This window comes from Callospermophilus lateralis, chromosome 18 (genome assembly GCF_048772815.1).
Source record: "Callospermophilus lateralis isolate mCalLat2 chromosome 18, mCalLat2.hap1, whole genome shotgun sequence".
NCBI classification, from domain to species: Eukaryota; Metazoa; Chordata; class Mammalia; order Rodentia; family Sciuridae; genus Callospermophilus; species Callospermophilus lateralis.
Window position 1 is genome coordinate 11,751,415 of NC_135322.1, and position 25,824 is coordinate 11,777,238.

Consider the following 25,824-nt stretch of genomic DNA (forward strand, 5'->3'; position numbering starts at 1 on the left):
GTCTTGTGGGGAGGGGGTCAGATTCTGGGAACCGTGGGGTGGGCAGGGAAGGGGAACACAGATTTCTTTGGGGGTCCCAGACCCCACGCCAGCCATTGTAAGAGTTCCACAGAGCTCTGGGCACCTCTTTGCAAAGCCATGTTTGCACGGTGGGAGGAGGGGTGGGGGGAGGGTTTGGAAACAGGGATTCTGTGTCTTTGTGTCATAACTTTGATGGGGGCAGTGAGGGAGACAGCCCCGACCCTTATCTCCAACCCCCCTTCCCCAGGTTCCTGGGCTCCCCTTCTCTCCACCTCCTCCTCTACCCCTGTCCCACCCATATTTGTCTTTCCACCCACTCCTGGGGGGGCCTTCCCCATCTCTCCTCCAGGCCCCCCGGGGAGAGGGAAAGGAGTTTGGGGGGATGTGTGGTCTCTATGGTTTTATATATAATATATTAAAAAAATCAAAAATCTGTATGAAAATATCAGATTGCACCCCTCCCCCCACTCCTGGCTTTTGGCCCCTTTTTCTTGTTTTAAAAAACACACACATTTTTGTACGGGGCGGGGAGGGGAACTGGGAGGGGGTTTGGCAATCCCACTAACCACCATTAAACTGAGGAGAGAACAAGTGTTGGGGTGGCTGTGTGTCTGTCACTCTGACATTAATCTCCAGGGAAACTTTCACTTGCATCTCATCCTGTCCCTGTCCTGCTCAAAACCTCTCCTTAGCTAGATCAATCAAAGCCCTTTAGTCTGATATCTCATTTATCTAAATTGTAGATGTATTATTTGAACTTTAGATTACAATATAACCGCTTACAAAAAAATAATAATAATAACCTCTTACAAACTGGGGTGCGTGCCTGTAGGCTCAGCTACTCTGAAGCTAAGTAGGAGGATTGTCTGAGCCCAAGAGTTCAAGACCAGCCTAAGCCTTAAAAACAAAACTAGGGGCTGGGGTTGTGGCTCAGTGGTAGAGCACTTGCCTAGTATGTGTGAGGCACTGGGTTTGATCCTCAGCACCACATAAAAATAAGTAAAATAAAGGTTCATTGACAACTAAAAAAAAATTAAAAAACAAGACAACTAACCTCCATCAATGTGCCAGGTGTTGCTTAAATTCTGCAAAGTTCAAGGTGAATAAGACAGGCAAATGCTAGGTATTATAGGTAGTTTAGCATGTAATGCCAGATTCGTGGGACCCAAATAGACCTCCAGGAGCAGAATCTGATGCAATCACACAAGAGTCTTTATTGTAAACTCAAGCCTGGACTCACAACCGTTCCACACATTCGCTGCAGGAACAAGTTGGGTAGGGGTGATTGGTTAGTACAAGAGGGGGATTCCTTTGAACTGATTGGTTTAAGCCACGAGGGGAGTACATGCTAAACTACATGGTTTCCCAACATGTTATCAACTACCATAAACTATTGGGGGGTCATCTAGGATCCCAGGTATATTCCCTGTCTCATGCTGATTGGTGGTTGCTAGGGGATTACTATGGGTCCTTACCTAGCTTGAGTCAGGAACACCTGGGTCGCAGATCTCTCCTGTTATTTGCAGTCAAACAACTCAGCAGGGTGGGTATGTGCCTAGGAGTGCTCTGTGGGTTTTTCCAAGGGCAAGGGTCATGCCCGCTTCCTTGGACAGGCTTTGAGGTAGAAGCTTTTTTCAAAAAGAGTCACATCTGTTTCTCAAGCACCAATCTGAAGTTTGATCCTGCTGTAGGTACTGAGCATCTAAAATGAAGACTCCATTTTTACCCTCATGAAGCTTTCGTGAGGAAAACAGACTCTAATTGAGGAATTATACAATGTCAGACTGTGATAAGGACCATTAAAGAAAAATTGTAGCTGGGCCTGGTGATACCGCTGGTTACCAGTATAACACTAGAGAAGCACGCGAGGCAAGCATATAAAGCAGGGTTTATTTAAAAGGGTAACATAGACCTCTCCTTGGAGGGAGCAGAGGGCCATAGCTGGTATCCTGGTATCCCCAAAAGCAAGGGTGTTCTGCCTTTTTAAAATAGCTCTTAGGCTTCCTTTGTTCTCCTGCTCTCTTTTCCTTATCTCTCTCCTTCCTGCCTATGTGACTAGGCCCAGGAGAAGCTCAATGAGATGGCCAAAAGGTGAGAAGCAGGTGGGCTAAGTTGGAGTGATCTGGGCTGGAAAGGGGTGTGATTAACAACTCCCTGTAGGGAGGAACTATCCCTGGGACAGGTTACCTTAACAACAGGTTTGAACAGGGGCAGGTTATCTTGATAACAGTGGAGGAAGGGCTCTAAAGGCATTAGCATTTTTTTTTAAATATTTATTTTTTTAGTTATCGGTGGACACAACATCTTTGTATGTGGTGCTGAGAATCAAACCCGGGCCACACGCATGCCAGGCGAGCACGCTACCACTTGAGCCACATCCCCAGCCCCAGCATTAGCATTTTTTTTTTTTTTAATATTTATTTTTTAGTTTTCGGCGGACACAACATCTTTGTTTGTATGTGGTGCTGAGGATCGAACCCGGGCCGCACACATGCCAGGCGAGCGCGCTACCACTTGAGCCACATCCCCAGCCCCAGCATTAGCATTTTTAAAAAAATATTTATTCTCAAGTTTTAGGTGGACACAATATCTTTATTTTACATCGATGTGGTGGTGATCTGAGGATCAAACCCAGTGCCTCGGTGCATGCTAGGCAAGCGCTCTACCACTGAGCCACAACCCCAGCCCCCTCCCCCTGCATTAGCATTTTAATAGCTCTCCAACTTTCTGGACTCAAATTGGTCTCCTTGATCCTACCAGACTCAATTTACCTGTCTATACTGACTGCCTTTCTAATTCTGGCTTCAATGGTGGCAGAGATACTCAGGAGGCTGAGGCAGAAAAAGCCCAAGTTCTAGGTCGGCTGGCAACTTAGGGAGACCCTGTCTCAAAATAAAGAATAAAAAGGGCTGGGGATGTGGATCAGGAGTGAAATGCTTCTGGGCTCAATTCCCAGCACCACCAAAAATAAATTTAAAAAATAATATGTAGAGATGTGCAGTACCATTTTAACATGTTACTATGAAAACTTCAATTATACAGCAGTAGAGAGAACAGGCCATGAAGTCCCATGCACCTTTCGCTCCAGTTTCAACAAACAACTCAAGGCCAGTCTTGCTTTGTTCAAACTCCAATCTGAAGATGCTGTTATAATCAGGGAAAGCCTCTTAAGTTGACATGTGTTTCAAGATAGGAATTGTGAGCACAGCTATTAAAAGATCCGATGGAAAAGCATTTTCAGGCAAAGGGAACAACAAGATCAAAGGCGCAAGATGGTAAAGAGATTGGCTATCTAAAGTCAAGTGGAGCTAGACAGGAGTGGATACAAAGGAGGGTAGGTGAGGCCAGAAGGAGAAATAGGGCCAGACCACATGACAGACCCTGAAGCTATGATACATGAGTTTAGGGTTTTTTGTTTGTTTTTAAGTTGTAATGGAACTCCATGGAAGAGTTTTAAATTGCTGTGTGACAAAGTTACTTCTTCCTACAAGGCTGGAACCTTGCAACGGCTTCCTATACTCAGAATAAAGTCTAAGCTCTTTAAAATCGCCCATAGAATTTCCCTTCTCCAATCGTGTTTCAGGGACAGTAAGCTGCTTTCACTTCTTCAAACTATGCACTTGTTGTTGTTGTTGTTGTTTTGCCTGCCTCTGGGCTTTTGACCTTGATGTTCCTTCTGCCAGAAAGACTCCCATTCTAGTTGGCACCTATTCATACTTGGCTTAAAAATCACCACCTTTTGGAAGTCTTTCCAGTATCCCAGGCTGAGGCGGGCGCTTCTTCTGGCACCCACAGCTTCCTATGCGCCAACCATTCCAGGTGTGACCGTTTTAGGTAGTAGTCTAATTATGTGTAGATCTTCCGTTGACCATAGCGCCACGAAGATGGGGCCAGATCTGTCCTATTCACTGCAAAAAAAAAAAAAAAGTGTTCACCAGCACACGCCTGGCACAGAAGAGATCAATAAATATTTATCCTGCTTGGAGGGGTGTAAAGATTGATAGGGATCCTGGCCCTTGCCAACTGTCTTCGGATGTAAACTGATACCCAACTAAGACAAGATTTAGCCACTTGGCACTAGTCTGCAGTTCCTAAGCGCATGCGCTTTACTCAAGGGACCCCCCCAATATGCTAATCACTGCGCTCGAGAGTACAGCCTCTCCCAGGCATATGCAAATCACTCCTTCCAGTGCGGGAGGCCCTCCTTTGTCCCGCGCTAGGATTATGTAAATGAGAAGGCCTCCGATCCAGGATCCTGGCCGAGTGGTCGCCCTCCACCCACAACGCATCCTATTTTCATAAAGCGCGTTCCAGCTACGCACACGCACGCGCGAGCCCTGGAGCTTCTCGATCCTTCAGGCCGCGGACTGTACCAAGTAAACGCGGGCAGTGAGGGGCAAAGCACGGCAACCCGTGCGCGGGTTCCCTCCGTGGCCCGACTCGGATAGCCCCTCTTCCCACAGTGCGACAGGAATGGTCCATCTGGCTGCGCAAGCGCCCTAGGCTCCTCACGCCCCTTGCTCTCCCTCCTACTCTGCTTGCAACGCAGGCGCAGAGTCTGGGCGTGCAGCCGCCACCGCCGAGCCGGAGCTGGGGCCGCCAGCCCCGGTGAGTGTCCGCGGTCGGGGTGCGCGGGGCATGCTGGGAAGCGGGCGCTACGGCCCCGCTGCATGATGGGAGCGGCGGCAGCCGTCACCGAGGAGCCTGCAGCGGTCTTGAGCCGTGATGACCTGAGGGCGAGACCCGGACTCCTTTCCTTCCCCTACGCGGCTCCGCACGCTCCTGGGGCATCCTGGGAAAGCCAGCACTGCGTCTTACAGCGTTGGAGTCGGTCTGCTGGTCGTTATAGGCCTGGTGTATCCTGGGAAGGATTTCCCTAAATCCCTGTGGGGGTCCGGTCCCTTTTGTCCTGCGCCCTCTACTGAGCATCCTGGAAGTCGGCAGTGCTTCGGTGTAGGGCGTCTTGGAAGGTGGTCATTATAGGCCCGAAGCATCCTGGGAAGAACTGCCGCAGGGCATTGTGGGGACTGGTCCTTATTGTTTTGTGTAAGGTCCTTGCCTTAGCATATGTGCTAGTGCGGTCCTGCTGTTTTCAGACGGTCCATTCTGGGAGTAGGTTGTTGTAGGCTCAGGGCATTGCTGGGTCCAGGTCACCGATTTTGCCTGTTGGTTGTGACGGAGCTTTATTTATACTCCTTTAAGATCTTGGGAGCCAATCTGACCACCATAGGTGTTGTAGGAGTGTGACTTAAGTGCTTAGTATTCCAGAGTATGGAATACTCCGAAAGGGCCTTATGTGATGTGAGTTTGGGGAGGGGTGGGCTGGAATGGTGGGCGTTGTCTTCAGGTAACCTCATTCGAGGTCCTGATTGTCCCTGTTGTACGGTTGCCAGATAGAATTAGAATGTCCGGTAAAATTTCAGGTAAATAACAATCTTAGAAAAGTACAAGGGTGCCCCAGCCTGTGATCTCAGCTACTCAGAAGGCTGAGGCAGGAGGATTGCAAGTTCACAACCAGCCTGGACAACTTAAAGAGACCCTGTGTCAAAAAAAAAAAAAATAAATGAAAAGGGCTCAGTGGCAGAGCATACCTGGGTTCAATCCCCATAACCCACTCACCTGTACCCCCCCAAAAGGAAGACAGAAAGATCATCCCAAATATCGCATAAATATACATATATTAAATAATTCTTATTTATCTGAAATTCACATTTAACTCGGTGTCCTGTTTTTATTTGCTAAATCTGTCATTTTTATCCAGGCATACGGTAGAATTTCCAAATTAGAATTTCCTATATATACTAGGGTATTATAAAAACTCTTCTTTGCCAATTTTTAATTCTCTCTATCCTTACAAACTCAGATCCAGGTATCTTTGTGTCACTGGGGATTGAACCCAGGGGCTTTCTACTACTGAGCTTCATCCCCAGCCCTTTTAAAATTAATTTTGAGACAAGGTCTCTCTTAAGTTGCAAAAGCTAGCCTTGAACTTTTCATACTCTTGCCTCCTGAGTAGCCGGGATTATAGGCATGAGCTATTGTGCCCAGCTTCCAATTGTCTTCTTTAGGAAGTTCTCCTGCCAAGTTTCATCTTTTTCCAGCTTCAGTGTGATCTTAAGTCCTCAGCAATGAACTTGACCTCTGGGCTTTGAAGACAAGTATTTTCCACCATTGTATCCCCGGTGCCTATCACAGGCTTTGTCAAATAAGGGGATTTGTCAGCCCCTTCACTAACTGTCCCAGTGTGGCTCTCCACCATTAGGGAGTGCAGTAGGAGAAACAGAAAGTACTATCTATGTTTTCAGGGGGGTCTTTTGGTAAAGAGGAAATAAAAGAGAAGGATTAGGAAAGTCTCCCTGGGAGAGGCAGAGTGTTTGGTCTGGGAAGAAGTGTAGAGGTTCTTGTGTTTGTAGTAGGCTTTTAAGGGTGAAAAGGAGATCTCCAGATCTACAGGGGCCAAAGAGGACATTCCAGAGGGTGCACCAAGACCTCAGATGTAATAAGACCTGGTGTGCACAGGGAGAGGTGAGGAGCCTGGGATGGCTGGAAGTTCGTGGAGTTCCTGTCACATACCAGCAATTTGTGAGTCTACCAAATCTTCAAAAAAAAAAAAATCTCTTGAGCCATCAAAATCATTTTATGAGAGGTAGGATGACATAGCTTCAAATTCTAGTTTGACCACCTCCCAGATGTTGTGACCTTGGACTACTCATTTATCTTCTACCTCACCTTCCTCATCTGTACAAAGAAGATAATGTCTCAACATGGTTTGGAGGTTTGTGTAAGTCAAGGCCTAGATACCTCTTTCATATAGAGAAGGTAGTTAGGTCCTTTGTTTAAAGCTCCCTAGCTAAAGAGTGACAGATTTAGGATACTTACCTAAACACTTCTCTTGACACTTGATACACAACTAAGGCTGACATTCACAAACTGATGCAATCATATCAATTGCTTAATTTTTTTTTAAAATGCATTTTACCACTGAGCTACATTCCCAGTCCTTTTTATTTTTTAATATTTTTTTTAGTTGTAGTTGGACACAATATCTTTTATTTATTGTTATGTGGTGCTGAGGATCGAACCCAGCGCCTCACACCTGCTAGGCGAGTGCTTTACCACTGACCCACAACCCCAGCCCCATTTTTAATTTTTTTATTTGAGACAGGATCTCATCAAAATGCTGAGAGTCTTGCTAAATTGCTGAGGCTGACCTTGATCTTGTAAACCTCCTGCCTCAGCCTTCTGAGTCACTGGGATTACAGGTGTGTGCCATGCTACCCATCTTCAGTTGTTTCAGTTTTGAAATACCAAGTACTCTGTATCCCTAACTACCACTTTGGATCCTCTTCCAGCCCTGGACCTCCCCACAATCCAGCTCCAAAAGGGTTTATGCCTGCCACACTCTTTAATTCTGATTAGTGCGCCTATGCCAGTATCTACTGTTAAATATACAGAATGTCACCCTTCCTACCCCATTGAATAAGAACCACAAAACAATCTCATTGCCCAGATAAGGAAATTAAGGCCTCCAGAGGGGCAAGGGCTACAGCTGGGGCTCTGAAGACAGTCTGAGACAGAGCCTCACCCCAGCACTTAGCACACAGTGGGACTTGGAATGGGGACGAGCACTATGTAAAAATTTATTGAGTCACCACAGGCCTTTCCTTTTCCCTGTCCAGCATCCCACTCTACCTGCCAACATCCTGTATTAGAAGAATTGGTGGCCGGAGGTGTGACTGAAGAGCTGGCCGGGAAGGGACACTGCCCAGCTGCTGCTCTTCTCCTGTCTCCCATCCCCTCCCCTGGCCATGACAGAGACTCGGGAGCCAGCTGAGACTGGGGGCTACGCCAGCTTAGAAGAAGATGATGAAGACCTCTCCCCAGGTGAGATGGCTTTAGTGGTAGGAGTATTGTCTTGACTATTGTCCTGGCCTAGGGTTTGGGCTCCACTGGGAAATTTTGATTGTGAGCAGTTCCTTGTCTTGCTACGTGTTCTGTCCTGACTGGAAGTTCTTTTCCTGCTAGGAGATCTCTTCGCATTGAGACTCTTAGAAGTTGTAGGTTGTCCAGGATCTTTCTTCCTCCTGGTGGTTCTAGATTGGCTGTGATCTGACTCCTTGCTGGAAGTTCTAGATGGGCTAAGGTCTCTCTCCTTGCTGCCACTTCTAGAATGGCTGTGACTTCTTTCCTCACTGGGGGTTCTTGACCAATTGTGACCTCTTTCCTTTCTGAGGGTTCTAGAATGGTTCTGACTTTTCCTCCTCCTGTGGGTTCTAGACTGACTGTATCTTCTTCTATGTCTGGGAGTTCCCTTCCAGTTGTGACTTCTTGCCCTACTATGATTTCTCTTCCAACTGTGACTTCTCATCCTGCTGTGGGTCCTCCTCCGACTGTGACTTCTCGTTTTTCTAGGGGTTTTAGATCCGCTATGACTTCGGGTCCTGCTGGGGGTGCTGGACTGGCTGTGACTGTGGGTCCTGCTGGGGGTGCTGGACAGGCTGTGACTCCAGGTCCTGCTGTGGGTGCTAGAGAGGCTGTGACTTCTTGTCCTTCTGGGGGTGCTGGACTGGCTGTAATTTCGGGTCCTTCTGGGGGTGCTAGACTGGGTATACGTCTTGGTCCTCTCGGCCACTTCAGTTGGGCTGTAACTTGGTTCCCTCCTGGGGGCCGTCATCTGACTAGAACTCTTCGCTCTCCTTGTTGGTGTTGGAGACTGGCTGTTGCCCTTCCCCTGAAAGGGTGTTCTAGTTGGGCTGTAACTCTTTGAGCGGCTGGGGGTTACAGGCAACCTGGAACTGCTCCCCACACCTAAGGCTTCTCGTGGGCCATAACTCTTTTTCCTGCTCATATTTTTAAGCTGGCTGTCGCTCTTTTCCTGGGTGTTGGTTCTAAGCCGGCTATAACTCTTGTCCCGACTCCGTTTTGGATGGGAAGTAGGAGTTCTCGCCCTTTTAGCTAAGCCTGATTTGGTACCATGAGTTCTCATCCTGCTAGGAGTGCTGGCCCTGCTGGGTGACCTCCTAGAGCTGCGACTGCTCCTTCTGCCAGGTGTGCGACCCCGGCTGTGCGTGCCTTTCTGATGATGGTGTTTTGTGCTGCTGGTCTTGCTGCCTTTGCTGGTCCTTGTGTCGGTGCTTGCCCTACTGGGCGTTCTTACCTTATTGCGGACTTGGGACTTGCTACGGGACTGGTTAGAAGTGGCCGACTTTGTACTTGATGATTTGGTGGACTTGGAACTACTTGGGCTCATGACTGAGTTGGGGGATGTTGATGGCTTGGGGGCTACTGAGGAGGTGTTGGGCATTGCTGATTTGGTGACCTTCAAGGAGGCAGGAGATATGGGAGCCGTAGCAGGCATGGAGGATCCAGTAGAAGCCACAGACATGCTGGGCTTTGAGGATCTCTTAGGTGAAGGCATGATGGGTGCAAAAGGGCTTGTGGTCCTAGAAGTCATGGTGGACATGCAAGACCTGATAGCCATGGATAGTGACCTGATTGCCTGTCACGGGCCCACTGTGTGAAGTCATAGTGGGCACTGAAGCACCTGGAGGATGGACAGTGTGAAGTCAGGCATGAGAGAGCCGGAGGGACCCTGGTCCAAAGTTGGAGATATTGCCACCGTTTTGTAGCTATTCAGCAAACATCTCAGAGACAGACATGCTCAGCATTGCTGGAGACAGGGAGGGGTTGGTGATAGCCCTAGCCCTTTCTCGAAGAGTCTTCAGCCTCCAGACCTGCTCAGTCACTGCCCAAGGTGGTCAGAGTGTGATAGGGGTCCAGTGGTTGAAGGAATCCAGTGAACAAACATCAACCTGGGTGAACTTTGCAGAGGAGGTAGCATGTGAGCAGGGCCTTGAAGAGGAGCAGTTATTGTCCACAGAGCAGGATAGGGTCCCCTAGGGAGGGAGGTCAGAGCTCGGGCCACTGTCAGCCATTAACCTGCACATCCTCTGCTAGACAGTGGTGGGACCTGAGGTCAGAACAGCCCTTGAGGGGTTCCCAGTCTGATGGGGGAGACATATGAGGTTCTGGAAGCTACACTCTAAGGACAGTTACGGGGAACCTTAGGTGGGGTAGCCAGGGCAGAGTGATTTTGGGAAAGACCCCTGGATGGTAGCTTGGGGAATCAGGGTAATGGCTTCAGGGAGAACAGCCTATGCTGGGTCCTGAAGAATGACTAGGTGACCAGGTAGAAAGAGTCGGGGACAGCATTCTAGGCACAGGGATCAGTACACATCAAGGCCTCAGGAAACGTTTGGTAAACAGCAGGATGTAGCAGGATGGGGCACAAGCAGCCGGAGCTATGGGAGGCTGTTCAGCAGGTATTCGTAACCTGTTCTGGGCTGGTGAGGGCAGGGGCTCAGCAGTGAGCCACACAGGACTGTCCCTGGTCTGGTGGGGATGGAACCTGGACACAAATGCATAGCCCTTTGGGCTCAGAGCTGGGGACAGCTGGGACAGCAGAAGCGCAGTAGAAATGGTGATTAGCTGCCTGGGGTGAGGAGGTCTGGGATAGTGTCACCAAAGAAGGAGCCTCCTCCTGGGCCCTCACTGGAATCTAGGGCAGGATATTCACAGCAGAGGGAAGAGCCATGTTTCAGAAGAGGCCTGGAAGATGGATGCAAAGGTCTCCGTTCCACAAACATGCAGGCACTAAAACGCTAGATGTCACGCCTCACGGTGAGCCTCGGTCTCTGCTCTCAGGAACAGACGGTGCACACCCCACAGGCATGTGCTGTGAGCAGTGAGATGGGAATGAAAGAAAAGTGGAGTAAGGGGCAGAGGGAGGGCTGGGGAGGACTGCTGTTAGACAGGGTAAGTGACTAGGGAGTTCCTGAGAAGGTGACAGTGGAGCAGAGTCGAGGAGAAGAAGGAGTGAGTTTGGTCTACAGGGAAGGCTCTGAGGTGGGTTCATTCCGGGGGTGTTGAGAGATAGCCAGAAGCCCACTGTGGCTGGAGAGGACAGAAAAGGAGGTCAGAGAGGTGCCAGAAGGTCTGTGGCCGCTGTTCTGTTGCGGGCAGAGCACAGGTGCCCTGGGCAGCTCTGAGGAAGTAGGGTCCTTGGGCGGTGGATGAGAGTAAGGTTAGTGCCGCCCCTGAGAGTCCTTGGGCAGGGCCCTCCCTGGCAGCCAAGGAAGCCACTGTTTCCCTGTTATCGTGGGGTTTGCTCTGCATGTGCACCCCTAGACCACCTGCTGATAATGCCCTTTCCTGTATGTCAACTTCAAAATGTCCCCTTTTCTTAAACCTAAACTTGTCCTAGATATGTCCTTCCTACCCACGAAATCACTGTAATGTATCTATACTTAGAAAAAAATGTATCTCCTCCACATGACCACATACATCCTCATACATGCTTATGTGTGTATGGTTTCTTCCCCAAATGATGTTATGTGTGTTTTAATTTGTTTAACTCCCTGTTCAAATGCGGTGGGTGTTGGCCAGCACCTATGTAGCTCTCCGTGTCAGCCGAGCGAGGATTCCTGCTGTTCTGTGCCTCACTTTCCACATTTATCAGGTGGAGTAACAGTGGTACCCCTCTTCCAAGGGTTGCTTTAAGGCTTTGCCGTGTGTGTGTGTGTGTGTGTGTGTGTGTGTGTGTGCGCGCGTGTGTGTAGACAAATAAAGAGCAGGACTTTTAAAATAGCAGTGAATGCTTTATTGTTGCCGCTAACCCCACTCCACCCCAGACGCGGTTCTTGCTAGACATTCATTCTCTGGACACACAGATGTGGAGCATCTACCATGTGCCAGGCCCAATTCTGTGCCCCGAGGCCCCATCTGTGGAGAAGGAAGATCATGCCAGGCTGCCCTCTCCATCCTGTAGGTCTGAATGGGGGCAGTTGGGCTTAGCCCTCTGTCCTCTGACACCACTCTCTCCCTTGTCTGTCCTGACAGGCCCTGAGCATTCCTCTGACTCCGAATATACTCTCTCAGAGCCGGATTCTGAAGAAGAAGAAGATGAGGAGGAGGAGGAGGAGGAGACCACTGATGATCCCGAATATGACCCGGGCTACAAGGTGAAGCAGCGCCTTGGGGGAGGCCGGGGAGGCCCATCTCGCCGGGCCCCCCGTGCAGCCCAACCCCCAGGTCCCCCAGCCCAGCCTTGCCAGCTCTGTGGCCGCTCACCGCTTGGGGAGGTCCCACCGGGCACCCCACCTTGCCGGCTCTGCTGCCCTGCTACAGCTCCCCAGGAAGTACCAGCCCCTGAAGGGAGGGCCCTCAGGGAGGAAGAGGAGGAGCCACCCCGAGCTGGGGAGGGACGGCCAGCTGGGCGGGGGGAGGAGGACGATGAGGAGGAGGAGGGCACTTACCACTGTACAGAGTGCGAGGACTCCTTTGACAACCTCGGCGAGCTCCATGGCCACTTCATGCTGCATGCCCGGGGTGAGGTGTAGGCAGAGCCCCCCACCCAGGGAGCTGGGCAGAGGGGTGGGGTGGGAGGAGGGGGCTGAGGAAGCCAGCGTGGTCATGGGGAGTGGGGTACAGCTGATCTGTGTTGTCTTAGTAGTAGACATGTGAAGGCCGGAATAAAAGGCAAATTCTGTGTATGCTGGCCTAGCATGTGTTTGGTGGGGGGTGCGTGTGTGTGAGATATATGATACACACCTGGGCCTTTATCCCCACCCCCACCCCAGGCTTCTCCTTGTGACACCTCAGGGTCACTGTGGCCAGGATGACTCTCCATTTCCTAACGGCTGGCCATCTGTGTGGTTCATGTATTTACTCGTAGACTCCAGGATGAAGAGGCTCCAACACAACAGAATTTTGTTTCTCACTCATTTAATAATCCCAGGTGGGTGACTTGGTAAACAGGCTGCCCCTTAAGACTATTATCACCCACGCAGGGTGGGTGGCCACACTTGGGCCCCACTGGTGGGGGAAGATGGGGAGCCTGGAAGTTCTTCTGCGAGCCCTGGCCTGCCTTGACCAAGGAGCCAACTACAAAGCAACCTGGGAAAGGCAGTCTAGTCAGGCCCCAGAAAGTACGATATGGTTTGTGGGGGACAGCTAGTGTCACATTGCCTGAGCACCTCACAAAGAGGACTGCCATCAGAATCATACAAGGCTTTGCAAGCATTTCCTGAGAGTCTGGTTCTGGGCCAATGGCTTAATGTATATGGACTCAGAAATTATGCATCTAGGAACCTCAAAAATAGAAACTTTGTGATAATTCTAGCTCCCATCTTCCCAAGACTTGAACAGTGCTGTACTTTATTTGCATGAGATCATCTGGTTCTTGAAATAACTTTGTCAAGTAGGGATTGTAATGCATTTCATTTAACAAATAATTTTTGATCACCTGCTGTGTGCTAAGCATTGAGAATGCACCAGTGAATAAGATCCTTGTCTTCGTGGAGTTGATGTGGGGGTGAGTATGGGCTGCCACTGGAGACAGACAGAAAACCAATGAGATAAAGCAAACACTGGATGGTGGTAAATGCTGTAGAGAAAATAAAGGAGAGGGAGAGAGGGGAGAGCAGTTCTGGAAGGGGTTGCCCTTTTAAGTAGCACAGTCCTCCCTGAGAAGGTGACCAAGACCTGAAGGAAAGAGGGAGGGAGCCGTGCTTGTGGGTGGAGGAGAGAGATGCAGTTGAGTGGAGTAGGAGCCCACCTGGGATGTCAGGGAGACCTGAATGACAGCAAGGGAGGGAGGAGGGCTGAGCTGAAGGATCAGTGAGGGTCAGAGGGTAGCAGAGGGCTGGCTCATCGCAGCCTTGGTGAAACCTGGGCTCTCTGGGATGGGAAGTACTAATTGGCAGAGGATTGGCACCAAAGCTGCTTTGAAAAATAGACACCTAATTATGATAGTTACCGTTTACTGAACATTTATATGTGCCAAGCCGTGTTCTCGGGTGCTTTACATGGATTCGCTCATAGAAGCCTGGCAACTAAGAACCTCCAAGAATAGACCTGAATTACCATAACGGCATCAGTAAGTCAGCACTGCCAGCGGACCAGGCCCTGGGCTAAGTGCTTTATGTGAACAGATACGTGGGATCCTTAGGAGGTAGGGACTGTTGTGGTTTTTTCTCATTCATCCAGCAGTGCTTTATCGAGTACTTGTGAGAGGCAGGACTGTTCTGGGAGCTAGGAATGCCGCAACAAATAGAAAAAAAAAACCTCTGCCTTCACGGAGGTTATGTTACAGTGGGGAAGACAGTAAGCAGATGATTAAGTAAAATATACAGAATGTGTAGAACGTTAGAAGGCAGAAGAAATAGGAAGGAGAAATAGGAAGCGTAGTGGGAAGCTGGTGTGTGTGAAGGTTGTAGTTTTCAACATGGTGGTCAGGGACCACTGAGGTCAAGTACCTGAGAAGGTGACATCAAATCAGGACCTGGACAAGGGAAAGGAGTGAGCCACTGGGCTGTCTGGGGAAACACTGAGTACAAGAGTCTGGGGGGCCTGCTTGGGATGTGTGAGGAAGTGTACAAGGTGCCATGAGGCTGGAGCTCTGGGAGCAAGGGGAGGACTGGTAGGAGGTGAGGCAGCACAGCAGAGGGCTGTGCCATGTCGGCCGTGGCACCTTGGCTTCCTCTGAGTCCTCGTAGTAACATGGGGGCAATTTTCATGACCATTTTATAGCTGCTGTGGCAGGAGTGTACAGCCATTGAGTTACCTGCTGGAAGTCACACAGCCAGTGAGAAGCAGAGCTCAGGTTTTAACCCAGACAACCTGGTGCAGGGCATGGGTTCCACGACTAAACTGCACCCCTCTGTGGCTGCCCACAGCTAGTCAGGCTGACTTGAAAGGATGTAGCTCTCTAATGAGGGCTTAGTTTTTGCAGTGTTGAGGATTCAAACTAGGGGCAATTTACTACTGAGCTACAATCCCAATTATTTATGTTTTATTTTTTATTTTGAGATGGTCCTCCTAAGTTGCCGAGGCCAGCCTGGGACTTGTGATTCTCCTGCCTCAGCCTCCTCAATAGCTGGGATTACTGTCACACACCACCATGTCTGGCTAGCTATTGAAGTTTTTAAGATCACATTGATTACCAACATTGAAAATTGGGAAATTTCACATAAAAATGGAAGGTTTCTGCCTTCTTGAAAAATTATGAGAGTGGGACTCCCTCCCATGAGGCAGTAGTTTGATATACTGAGTGGGGGCCACCTCCTATGGGAGAGGCATTCATTCTGGGGTGCCCCATGCCTGACCTGCCTGGCACAGAACACGTTTGATACCTGTTGTAGGATCTTGGACCAAAGTGTCTTTCAAAACCCACACTTCTCATCCAAGTCACAGAACCTGACATCTAATCTTTGAAATGGAACTTCTATAACCTTTGTCACTGATCATCACAGAATCTGAGGCGTCAAGGCATAAATTCACAGCTGGTAAAAACAAGATGTTTTATTGTAACAAAATACCTGAGACAGGGTGCCTTATAAAGATTAAAAATGCATTTCTCACAGTTCTGGAGACTAAGTACCATCAGCGTCAGTGGCTGGCAAGGGCTGCTGTCTTCTTCCAAGATGGTACCTTCTTGATGTGTCACGGTGGAAGAGATTGAAGGGCCTACCTAGTTCCCTGGAGCTCTTTTAAGGTCACTTAATCCCATTCCTGATAGCAGACATTGCTGGCAGCAAAGGAATGTGGGAAATAGTTTCCAGAAAGCCCCAGCATCATGGAGGCTTAGTGAATGAGTATTTTCTTCTTCTTTTTTTTTAATATTTATTTTTAGGTTTTTTTTCAGGTAGACACAATATCTTAATTCTTTATTTATTTTTATGTGGTGCTGAGAATCGAACCCAGTGCCTCACACATGCTACCATTGAGCCACATCCCCAGCCCCATGAACGAGTATTTTCAAGACTCTATCCTAAGCTCCATCTTAGGCATAGGATGAAGCAGTGGGGGTCTGAGATATGACATTTCCTGCTCTCAGGAGCTGTTAGAGTGTAAAAAGACACAAATAATCACATCAACCAAAGGGTGTTGATTTCAGCTGCTAAAGAGTGCTCTGCAGAAAATAAGTCAGAAGAAGGGGTGGAAGTGACTCCTAATTAGGCAGGCTGAGGGGGACTTCTCTTAGGAGGTGGCTGTGTTGAGACCTGACTGATGGGGAGTCAGCTTTGCAAAGTTCTGATGTAAGAGCACTCCAAAGGAAATAGCAAGTGCCAAGGCCCTGAGGCAGAAGCAGTATGGCATGTGCAGCTTGAACAAGAGGAAGGGATTTTATTGCTTTCTGGGCTGGAACTCAGTCATAATCAGGTTTTGTGGGCTTGTCTTCAAATATTACTTATGGGGTGCCACTGTAGGGTTATAAGAGCAGAGTGATGTAAGCTGACTTTACACACAGGGTAGTCTATAGTAGAGGCTGGAGGGGGAGTGGTAGCAAGGGGAGCAGTTAGGAGACTCAAGAACTTAAGAGTCATGCAGGCAGTTGTGCAAGAGGCCAGAGACTGTAAGAGTCATGTTGACCCATTTTGAGATTCATTGTCCAGGTGACTATACCACATGCCTGGGGTTTGGGCTATAGATGAACATTTGGAAGCCAACAGTGATGCTATGTAGAGTCTTAGGAATCGATGGCATCTGAGAAATGTGGAGAGAACAGGAAACCCGAAGGGTAATTGAGGCCACTATTTATAGTGGGAGAACATGTGGCCCTTATTTGGGATTAGGGGAGCCACTATGGGAGTAATGTGAAAATATCTGAACTGGAAACACCTAGGCTTTCACCGTTGCCAAACGGAATATTTGGCTTTGGTGAAGTTGATATCTTGGGAGAAAAGAAGTGTGATAGTCAACTAACTGTAAACCTGTTTCCCCATAAGTCACCTCAGCAAAGAGTTCCAAGATAGACCTGTCCCAAATCATATGCACATGCGCGTGCACACACACATACCAGGTAGGACTAGTATTTCCCAGGGTGGGAATCTGTGATTCCAGACTCAGAGTAGGTTTGAAGAGAGGGAGTCCAACAGGAGTCTTCAGTTAAACAAGGGGTTCACAAATTTTTATGCTAAAGGGACAAAAGGATTTGTGGACCATGATGCTCTGCTGCAACTACTCAAATCTGCCATTCAATGTGAAAACAGCCATGGGGAAAAAAAAGAAAAAGTGAGAAAAGATAAAAGCCAAGTATGTTCCAATAAAACTTTATTTGTAAAACTCAGCAGCAGCTGGCTTGATTTTGCCATAGTTTGCAGACTCCTGCCTTGGGCTTGAAATTCTGCTGCCTAAAACAAGAGACCCAAAATGACGGTGGCTTAAACAAGATACAGTTGCTTTTCTTACATGTTATCAGAATGGTGGCTGGTATGGTGACATCCTATGAGGTTGGCCAGAGACCCAGGCTCCTGCTGTGTTGTTGCTCTGCCGTCCCACATACTGCTCTTGTCCTCACAGTCCAAGGTGGCTGGGCACTGTGTCCACGTTCCAATTAGAGGAAGGACATGTGCCTTTTTCAGGCCTGACTATTTTACCTAGGAATTTAGCCAGAACTCAGCCACATGACCACATTTAGCTGCAGGGGAGTCTGGGATGTGTGGTCTTGTGCTCCCATAAGCCTAACTAAAAATTGAGATAGCTATCAATTTCTCCCATAACCACCTCACCTGTGGATTTAAAAAACATCCCTCAATTCAAATACAGCCTGAGCAATGAATGCAGAGCATCAGCTATTGTCTCCAGAGGCAGGGCAGGCATTGTTAGGGACTAAAATGGGCCTGGAAGGACTTATCTCCGGCTGAGGGCGACACTCACCGCTTAGCTGCAGCTTGTAGCTTTTGCCCTGCTTACAGTGTAAGTCCTGGTCTTTTCAAGAGAACTGAAAATAGGATCTTAATGGGAAATCTCCAAGTGTTGGCCAAATGAAACATGAAGCAGAAGGTATCTCTGTTTGACTCCAAACTAGTTTCCCTACAGGACTAGGCCAACTCTGCCCTGAGCTCCCTCCTCCCCACATCCTTATGTTCTCTAGCAATTCCCACTCAAAAGCCAGAGCTCCCTGTTTAGACATTTTAATATGGATGTTTAGTTTTTAGATACTATTCCTGTTAGCTTATTCATGCCATCTCCCCTACACATATATATTAAAAAAAAATCCCATTCCTAGAATGGTACACAAAATTATTTAAATAGGGCATAATGCTCTTGTGTCATCCAGTGCCATGGCTGCTGTCTGAGTGGGGAGGGCTGGCAGACAGGGAGGAGACAGGACCTAAACTGCAATGCCTTTTGACTTGGGGTCTGGCTCCCACCTTGCTGCCCCATCCCCAAATACCCAGGTTGCTCCAGGTCTGGAACACACCCAGTCTCATTACAGGACAGCAACGCCGCCCTTCCCTGCCCTCTACTCAGGCACAGATCCAGGGCAATTTGCTCCTGCAGCCCATGGTGTCCATCTGGGAAACATTAAAGGTGATTACACAATCTGCAGCTAGTTATTCAACTGGGACTGAGGGAGAATAATTTTTCCTTCTCTATTGTGCATTTTTTTTTCTTCTTTTTTTTTTTTCCTTGCTCATTTTCTTAAAAAGATCTCACTGTTTGCTGATTTCACTGTTTCCCTAAAGGACCTATGTCCTCCAAAGACTGAAAGTCTAAATGACAGCCTTCTGGGTCCTATTTGTCCAGAGCCTTTTTGCCTTCCCAGGGTGGGAAGCAAATCCCTCCAAAGCCCCCAGAAGACCTGTGCCCGTATCATGGGTGGGTCCCACCAACCTAAGTGCGCATCTTAAGCACTTTTGAGGGGCTTAAGCTGTACTCAGAGCTCCCCCCGAGCATGTCGAATATAGTGTTGATGGAGCCCTGCTTCCTGGGCAAAGTCCTGACCACACTCCGTACAAGCAAAGGGACCAGGGTGGGTGCGGGCCTCATGCACCAGGCGGTGCCGCCTCAGAGAAGCAGCCTGCCCAAAGGTCTTGCCACAGTCAGGACAAGAGAAGGTGGGCTGGGCAGTGGTGGGTGCACCTGGCGAGGAGGGCCTGGCTGCTGGACCATGGCTGCGCTGGTGGATGATCAGGGCCTTGGAGGAGGGGAAGGAGCGGGCGCAGGTGAAGCAGATGAAGAGAGCCCCCTGCAGTTTCTGGGCCACGAAGTCCGCTGGGTGCTCCCGCTTCATGTGACGCTCCTGGAACTTGGAATCGGCGAAGGTGATGAGGCAGCGGGTGCATTGCGGGGCCCCTAGGTGGCCTAAGGGATGTGGGGAGAGGTCGGGGAAGGCCAGCAGGAGTATCCAGGACCTCTCCCAAGCCCCAGAATTATGCCAGCAACTACCACTGAATGCTATATGTGCTAGGAATGAGTTAAATGTTTGCAGTTATTATTCCTAAGACAGAAAAGTGCCTGATATCTAGAAGCTGACCTGACATGGCAAGGCCTTGGTGTTCCTCTGTACAAGCAAGTACAGAACTGTTAAAAACCCATTTTATGGGTGAGCAGACACAAGGCTCAATAGGTCAGCAAGTTACCCACAATCACAAAACTAGAAAATGAAAAGGTGGGGCCAGGGAATCTGCCTATCTGACACAATATGTGGTGGCTAGAGTAGTGCCTGGGATTGGGCCCCAGCTCCACCACTTCCTAGGCAAGTACAACAGCTTGCTCACCTGGAAAATGAGGTAATAACAGCATCTCTTTTTAGGATTTTTAGAAGGAACTAGTTAATTTATATAGTGCCGCTTTAAACAATGTTTGCAGTTATTACTCCCAAGACAGAGAAAAGCGCCTGATATCTGGGAGCTGACCTGACATGGCAAGGCCTTGGTGTTCCTCTGAACACAATTCCACAGAATAACAGTGACAGACAAGGTGTTGCCGCGACTGGGATGAGTCAAGACAAGACCACACCATAGGAATATCTGGATACAAACAAAACGTGAACATTGTCTAAGCCATGACCAGCCACCCCTCTATTCTTGTTAATGTGAGTGATCACAGCTGCTTTATCAATCACAACTTGACCTCATATTTTTTCTCTAGATAAGATTAAGAGAGCCAGTGAGAGCTGTTCCTACTTCCTGGAAGTATCTAATTCCTAGCAAAAGCCCCATTCTTAGACCCATTCCCAAATCATCACATGTAAGCTACATTATTTTTTTGTACTGGGGATTAAACCCAGAGGCACTTAAAACCACTAAGCCAGATCCCCAGGTTTTTTGCTTGTTTGTTTGGGGCTTTTGTTTTGTTTGAGACAGGATTTCATTAAATTGCTTAGGGCCTCACCGAGTTGCTGAGACTGGCTTCGAACATATCCTCCTGCCTCAGCCTCCCAAGTCACTGGGATTACAAGCATGTGACACTGCACCCAGCTCCCTATAAATCCGTTTTAAACACACATCCTGAGACACTCTAGTTTCCCCATGATATGTGAACAATAAACCCAATTTGTTCAAACAAGACGATGTGTTGCTGGTGATCTAGCTAGACTGCACTGACACTACGGCTCTTGTTACATATTTCTGACTCAGTTCCCTCACCTTAAAGTGACACGGGGTCCATGATTAAGAGTACTGAATGAGTGTTAAACTCAGTATGAGAATGACTGCACCTAGCACATATTAAGCATTCAACAGGAGCTGCTGCTACTGTAAGTCAAACATACCTTTATTAAAATCAGGCTTTCCCCCACTTTTTGCAGTTAATCCCATAACAGCCCTTGGAGGTGGGTAGTGGCAGGTCTCCCATTCCCATCTCCTGTATTAGGGACTGAATGCAGGGATCTCTACCAGCTATACATCCTCAACCTTTTCATTTTTTATTTTGAGACAGAGTCTAAGTTGCCTGAGGCTGGCCTTGTACTTGATCCTCATGCCTCAGCCAGAGATCCTGGGATTACAGGCCTGTTCCCACTGAGCCCAGTGTGGCAGCCTCTTTTGACAGAGGGGCCACCACATTCAAAATTTAGGTCAGAGCTGGGGCCAGAACCTTGGTGCTTCCCTCACAGTAGAGAGATTCCTAGCCTCACTTCTAACCCAAACCTCTCTTGGAAGCCACCCTATCCCTCTGAACTGCATCCCTTTTCTGCTAGGTGGAAAAGCAAGGTGAGTACACCTGAGCATAAGCATGAGGAGAGGCAGTTCCTGGTAGGCCAGCTCTAGGTCGTTCCATCCCCTTCCCAACAGGCAGGGCCCCGTAGCACCATAGGCACGGAATGCATAGGCTTGTGGGTCACCCTCCTCTGGCCAGCAGTACTCACAGATGTTGCCTCCTGGGCTGCTGGGCCTCCTCTCCTTGGGTGAATCCTGTTGCTCCATGGTGTCTTCGGGGTGTGAGTCCTCCATGGTGACTGAGACTCCTCTGGTCAAGACAGGAATAGGCGTGCGTGAGGCTCCTCATTTGTCACCAGCCCTAAGGAGCCTGCTAATCCTTTAGTGCCCACCTCCTGGAACTCGCTGACGGCGCTTTCTCTAGACAAGCTTCAACCCGCCCAGATTAGACTCCCTGGGTTTGTGGTTTCCCCTGGGGCCTTCTCACCTGTGTGACCTATGACTTCCTCCACCCAGCTAACTCCCTGACAGGGTGGGACCCTAGGTCTGGACACCAATCTCATTCCAGTCTCTCATATCTTGGGGAGGGTCGTCGTACCCACCCTTTAACCCGCCTCTTCCCGGGAGACATCTTTCTCTGACATCCTGTGGCTTGTTCCACTCAGAGCCCCTGCCTCTCAAGCACGCTGCCAGTCGCAGTGTCCCGCTGCCGCAGCACAGCTTCAGCTCCCGCTCACGACCAGTCGTCCCGGCCTCTGCTTTTCTCCCTACGGCAGAGGGCTGCCTTTCGCTGCGCCTGTCAGCCGCGCGCCATAGCGCCGCCGCCCGAGGGGAGTAGGGTAGGGCCCACCCAGACTCGAGGTTCCGTGGTCTTCGCGTCCTTTCTCCGGAAGAGCCTCTCGACGCCGAGGTCAGGGATTGCTGTCCGGCAGTAGTACAGTCACACAGGCCCGGTCCTCAGAATAATGGCCGGGGGTCCTTCCTTGACCTGGACGCACTGTGATGACGTTGAGAACCGTGTGTACCGTACATATCTAAGTTTCTTGCGCCCAGTTAGGTGGGCGCTCGCGGCGCGCAAGCGCCTCGCCCCCTTCATTGTTCTAGGCCCGGAGGCCGCAGAAGCTGGGGAGCGCGCACGATTCAGCTGTTCTGCTGCCAAGAACACGCTGTCTCCACCGTCAAGTTCCAAGATACCCCGCCTGGTAGAGGGAGTGGCTTCAGGTTAGAACTGTCCGATCGCGTCCTAATGTCTTTAAATCTGGGCGTTTTGGCCTCCTCGGCCTCTGTCCTCCGGGCTGGTCAGTCTCCTCTGCGACTGACCAGCCGCCACCAGCTATGCTCCTGGTGTGTTGGCTTTCTGCTCCGTTGGTGATTTGGGAGGAGGAAGAGTCATCCCCGTGTCCCCCGGGGGACAGGAGATTGAAGGTTGGACTTCTGAGGTGTTAAAGTTGAAAGGGAAACGCTAGCACTCAGAAAAAGGGTGAATAGGCGCCGGGGCCCCCAGGGAATAAGCCCAATATGCTGGGTTTCTAGGTCCTGGAGCGTGACACCCAGGTATGGAAATAGGAGACAGGGTAGAGGACTGAAGACTGGGCTAGAGAAGAAAAAGGCCAGGTGTTGCCTGACTCGTGTCTTCCCCGCCCTTGTTTTCCAGCAATGCTTCCGCCGCGAGGTGACGTGACTGCCTTATTCCTCGGGCCTCCGGGCTCGGGAAAGTCCTCGCTAATTGCAGCGCTTTGCGACAAGAATGTGGAGACGGTAGAGATCCCCGAAGGACGGCCGGACTCTGGGATCCCTAGTTTGAGAGCTGCGGGCCCAGGTCTTTTCCTGGGTGAACTGAGCTGCCCACCCGCGGTGCCCGGGCCCTGGGCGGCGGAGGCCAATGTGCTGGTATTGGTGCTACCCGGGCCCGAGGGGAACGGGGAGCTCTTGGACCCAGCACTGGCAGAGGCAGCGCGGGCCGCCCTAGCCCGAGGGACTCCGCTGCTTGCTGTGCGGAACCTCCGCCATGGGGATTCGCAGAATGATGCCCGGGCTCAGACAGCAGCCTTGCTGAACAGCGCCGGGTTAGGAGCAGCCACTCTCTTTGTGCTGCCGGCAGAGTGCTGCAGCAGCGATTGCTGGGAGGAGCTAGAACGCCTGCGGGTGGCACTGCGGAGCCAGGCGGAGGCGCTGCAGAGGTAAAGTGACAGGCTTTCAGGCTGGGTGGGGAGGCATGATCCCCTTCATCTAGACCCCATCCCTGAGGAGTTTGAGGGGAGACTACTGCCAAGGCTCCTCTCCTTTGCCCAGATCCCGCCTGGTCCTCAAAGGTTTTGAGGTCCGAGAGGCTCCACCCCAAGCTTGTGCTCTGCTTGACCCTTGTCAAGCCCCGCCTCCTGAGAGCCTTCTGAGGTCACAAGCTCTGCAAGAATTCTGGGACGGCCCTGGAGCTAGCCTGCCCGCAGGCAAAAAATTTTTGAAGTTAAACTCCATTTCACCTCAAAAGTTTCTGATCCTAGTGAAGATTTTACCCAGACTCAAACTCTCAAGTCCTTTTCTCCTCCCCTGTCATTAATTTGGCTCCCAAGCAACCCCAGTTGCCCAAGAGGCATACCTGCAATGACCTTTATTATATCTTGAAGTCCTCCCTCACTTCCTTTCTCCCTCTCGTTTCTGTTCCCCTTTGCTGGCTACCTCCTAAACTCCCCCGCCCCTACTGTCAGCCACCTCATTTTATGGATGTCAAATTGGAACTTAAAAAGTGGCATCTTTTTTCCTTAGCCTCACTTGCCTTGTGTTACCTTAGTCACATGTCCTTGGTAGGAGCTAGTATCAGAGATGTTTCTCCCCTCACTGACCCTCCTAACTCCTGGCTTCTGGAAAGAACACACTTGGGGACCCCCTCATTTGTCAGTAGTGCTCAATTGCTTTAGGCTACGATATAGTTGCCATTCTGTCCTTCCTCTAAGCTAATCCCATATGAGTTGGTTACACCCAACAGATTCCAGGAAACCTGCCCCCACTACTAACCCCTGGGTGTGTCCCAGAGAAATCTTGGTCCTGGGGGAGCCCTCATTTATGAACCAGATCCCAAGTCAACCAGTGGGTTTATCAAGGCCCTTGAGATCTGGGAGTAGGAGCAGAGCCCTCCTGATTAGTCTGGCCCCTCCCTTTCCTGCTCCTGCCTCACTCCAGGATTATTCAGAAAGCTCCACCCTTGTCACAGTAGCCCAGGCTTTGTTCCCCAGATTTCCCCATGTTTAGCTACCCTTGACTGCATCCCTCCCTGCTCCCACAGGCTCCTGCCACCGGCCCAGGATGGTTTTGAGGTGCTGGGCGCAGCTGAGCTGGAGGCTGTGCGGGAGGCCTTTGAGACCGGTGGCCTTGAGGCAGCTTTGTCTTGGGTGCGCTCAGGCCTGGAGCGCCTGGGCAGCGCAAGACTGGACCTGGCAGTGACTGGCACAACTGACATAGGCCTTGTGCTGAACATGCTACTTGGGTTGGATCCCAACGACCCTGGTGCAGTGCCTGCTTCTGTACCCACAGTGCCCACCCCCTTCCCAGCACCAGAGCGCCCAAATGTAGTGCTCTGGACTGTGCCTCTGGGTCCCCTGGGCACTTCCCCTGCTGCTGCCCCTCACCCCACCCACTATGATGCCCTCATCCTCGTCACTCTTGGGGCCCCCACTGAGAAGGACTGGGCCCAGGTCCGCTCCTTGGTGGTACCAGATGGGCCCCTCGTCTGCGTGCGAACAGATGGTAAGGGCGAGGATCCAGAGTCTCTGGAAGAGGAAAAAATAAAGCCCAGGGATGCAGACTTACAGAAGAAAGGCGAAGGGGGATTGGAGAATGCACCCAGCGACCCAAAGGAAAAACCTGGCACTGGATCTCAGAAAGCAGGTGGGGAAGATTCAGAGAAGGCTGGCAGCGAAGGTGTCGGTGCCAAGAAACCAGGCAGTGGGGACTCAGGGGGCACTGGTGCTTTGAGTCCGGAGGACGAGACGTGGGAGGTGCTGGAGGAGGCTCCCCCACCAGTGTTTCCCCTGCGGCCTGGTGGACTCCCCTCGCTGTGCGAATGGCTGCAGCGCGGTCTTCCGCCAGCCCAGGCTGGGGCACTGCTGCTGGCGCTGCCCCCCACCTCTCCAGGTGCTGCCCGCAAAAAGGCTGCAGCGCTGCGTGCTGGGGCGTGGAGGCCAGCTCTGTTGGCTAGTTTGGCGGCAGCAGCAGCCCCTGTACCAGGGCTAGGCTGGGCATGCGACGTGGCACTTCTCCGGGGACAGCTGGCCGAGTGGCGGCGGGCTCTGGGGCTTGAACCTGGGGCCCTGGCACGACGTGAGCGTGCCCTGGGCCTGGCTCCTGGTGAGCTTGCTGCCCGTACTCACTTCCCAGGCCCAGTGACGCGTGCAGAGGTGGAAGCAAGACTGGGTGCCTGGGCCGGTGAGGGCACTGCTGGTGGCGCAGCGCTGGGTGCACTGTCCTTCCTGTGGCCTGCGGGTGGCGCAGCTGCTACTGGTGGTCTGGGCTACCGCGCTGCCCATGGTGTCCTGCTGCAGGCACTAGTAGAGATGCAGGCAGATGCGGAGGCCGTGCTGGCGCCCCCTGAGCCCACCCAGTGAGGGATGGGATGGGAGCCAGGGCTTCTGGGGCTGGGAAACCTAAGCTCCGTTAGATTGGGGGGGGGGTTGAAGTCTGCCCCTTTAAGATAAGGGGTGGGGGTGTCTAGTACTCGGAATTCTGGGGGTTTGAGGATGCAGGTTCTGATTTCTAGTCATCTAGATTTGTGTAGGGGAATAGAGTCTCGGGGACAGGACTCCTGATTTCTCTGTAGACCAGGGAGTAGGCCATCCAGACCCTTGTCCGGATATTGGGGACCTGG

At 50.6% G+C, this 25,824-nt stretch overlaps 4 protein-coding genes and 1 long non-coding RNA gene across 13 annotated transcripts; 2 read left to right on the forward strand and 3 right to left on the reverse strand.

Annotated features, from left to right (window-relative positions):
* Positions 1-2,560: 2,560 nt before the first annotated feature.
* LOC143383513 (uncharacterized) lies at positions 2,561-5,005 on the reverse strand. Its single transcript, XR_013089152.2, has 2 exons — positions 4,344-5,005; positions 2,561-3,929 (listed from the first exon to the last, which is right to left on the reverse strand). It is a non-coding gene; the product is annotated as an uncharacterized LOC143383513 (long non-coding RNA).
* Positions 4,237-12,572, forward strand: Znf428 (zinc finger protein 428). Of its 7 annotated transcripts, none has more exons than XM_076838180.2 (4): positions 4,237-6,667; positions 6,770-6,802; positions 7,701-7,905; positions 11,920-12,572. In XM_076838180.2, the coding sequence occupies exons 3-4, from the start codon at positions 7,830-7,832 to the stop codon at positions 12,417-12,419; spliced, it is 576 nt and encodes a 191-aa protein (XP_076694295.1). In that variant the 5' UTR covers positions 4,237-6,667; positions 6,770-6,802; positions 7,701-7,829; the 3' UTR covers positions 12,420-12,572. The 7 variants fall into 7 exon arrangements, with proteins under 7 accessions (XP_076694295.1, XP_076694296.1, XP_076694294.1 ...); XM_076838181.2 differs by having other exon boundaries at positions 6,770-6,796; XM_076838179.2 differs by having other exon boundaries at positions 4,237-6,603; positions 6,695-6,802.
* Srrm5 (serine/arginine repetitive matrix 5) lies at positions 7,865-9,439 on the reverse strand. The gene is made up of 2 exons (XM_077105775.1): positions 8,634-9,439; positions 7,865-8,489 (listed from the first exon to the last, which is right to left on the reverse strand). The coding sequence occupies exons 1-2, from the start codon at positions 9,437-9,439 to the stop codon at positions 7,865-7,867; spliced, it is 1,431 nt and encodes a 476-aa protein (XP_076961890.1).
* Positions 12,573-17,232: 4,660 nt separating the features above from the next.
* Znf576 (zinc finger protein 576) lies at positions 17,233-22,143 on the reverse strand. The gene is made up of 3 exons (XM_076838187.2): positions 21,569-22,143; positions 21,176-21,276; positions 17,233-19,170 (listed from the first exon to the last, which is right to left on the reverse strand). Exons 1-3 carry the CDS (start codon positions 21,595-21,597, stop codon positions 18,743-18,745), a joined length of 558 nt encoding a protein of 185 aa, XP_076694302.1. The 5' UTR covers positions 21,598-22,143; the 3' UTR covers positions 17,233-18,742.
* Irgq (immunity related GTPase Q) lies at positions 21,883-25,607 on the forward strand. Of its 3 annotated transcripts, none has more exons than XM_076838172.2 (3): positions 21,883-22,187; positions 22,621-23,146; positions 24,247-25,607. In XM_076838172.2, the coding sequence occupies exons 1-3, from the start codon at positions 21,932-21,934 to the stop codon at positions 25,562-25,564; spliced, it is 2,100 nt and encodes a 699-aa protein (XP_076694287.2). In that variant the 5' UTR covers positions 21,883-21,931; the 3' UTR covers positions 25,565-25,607. The 3 variants fall into 3 exon arrangements, with proteins under 3 accessions (XP_076694287.2, XP_076694290.1, XP_076694289.1); XM_076838175.2 differs by lacking the exon at positions 21,883-22,187 and adding an exon at positions 22,248-22,405; XM_076838174.2 differs by lacking the exon at positions 21,883-22,187 and adding an exon at positions 22,248-22,391.
* Positions 25,608-25,824: the final 217 nt, after the last annotated feature.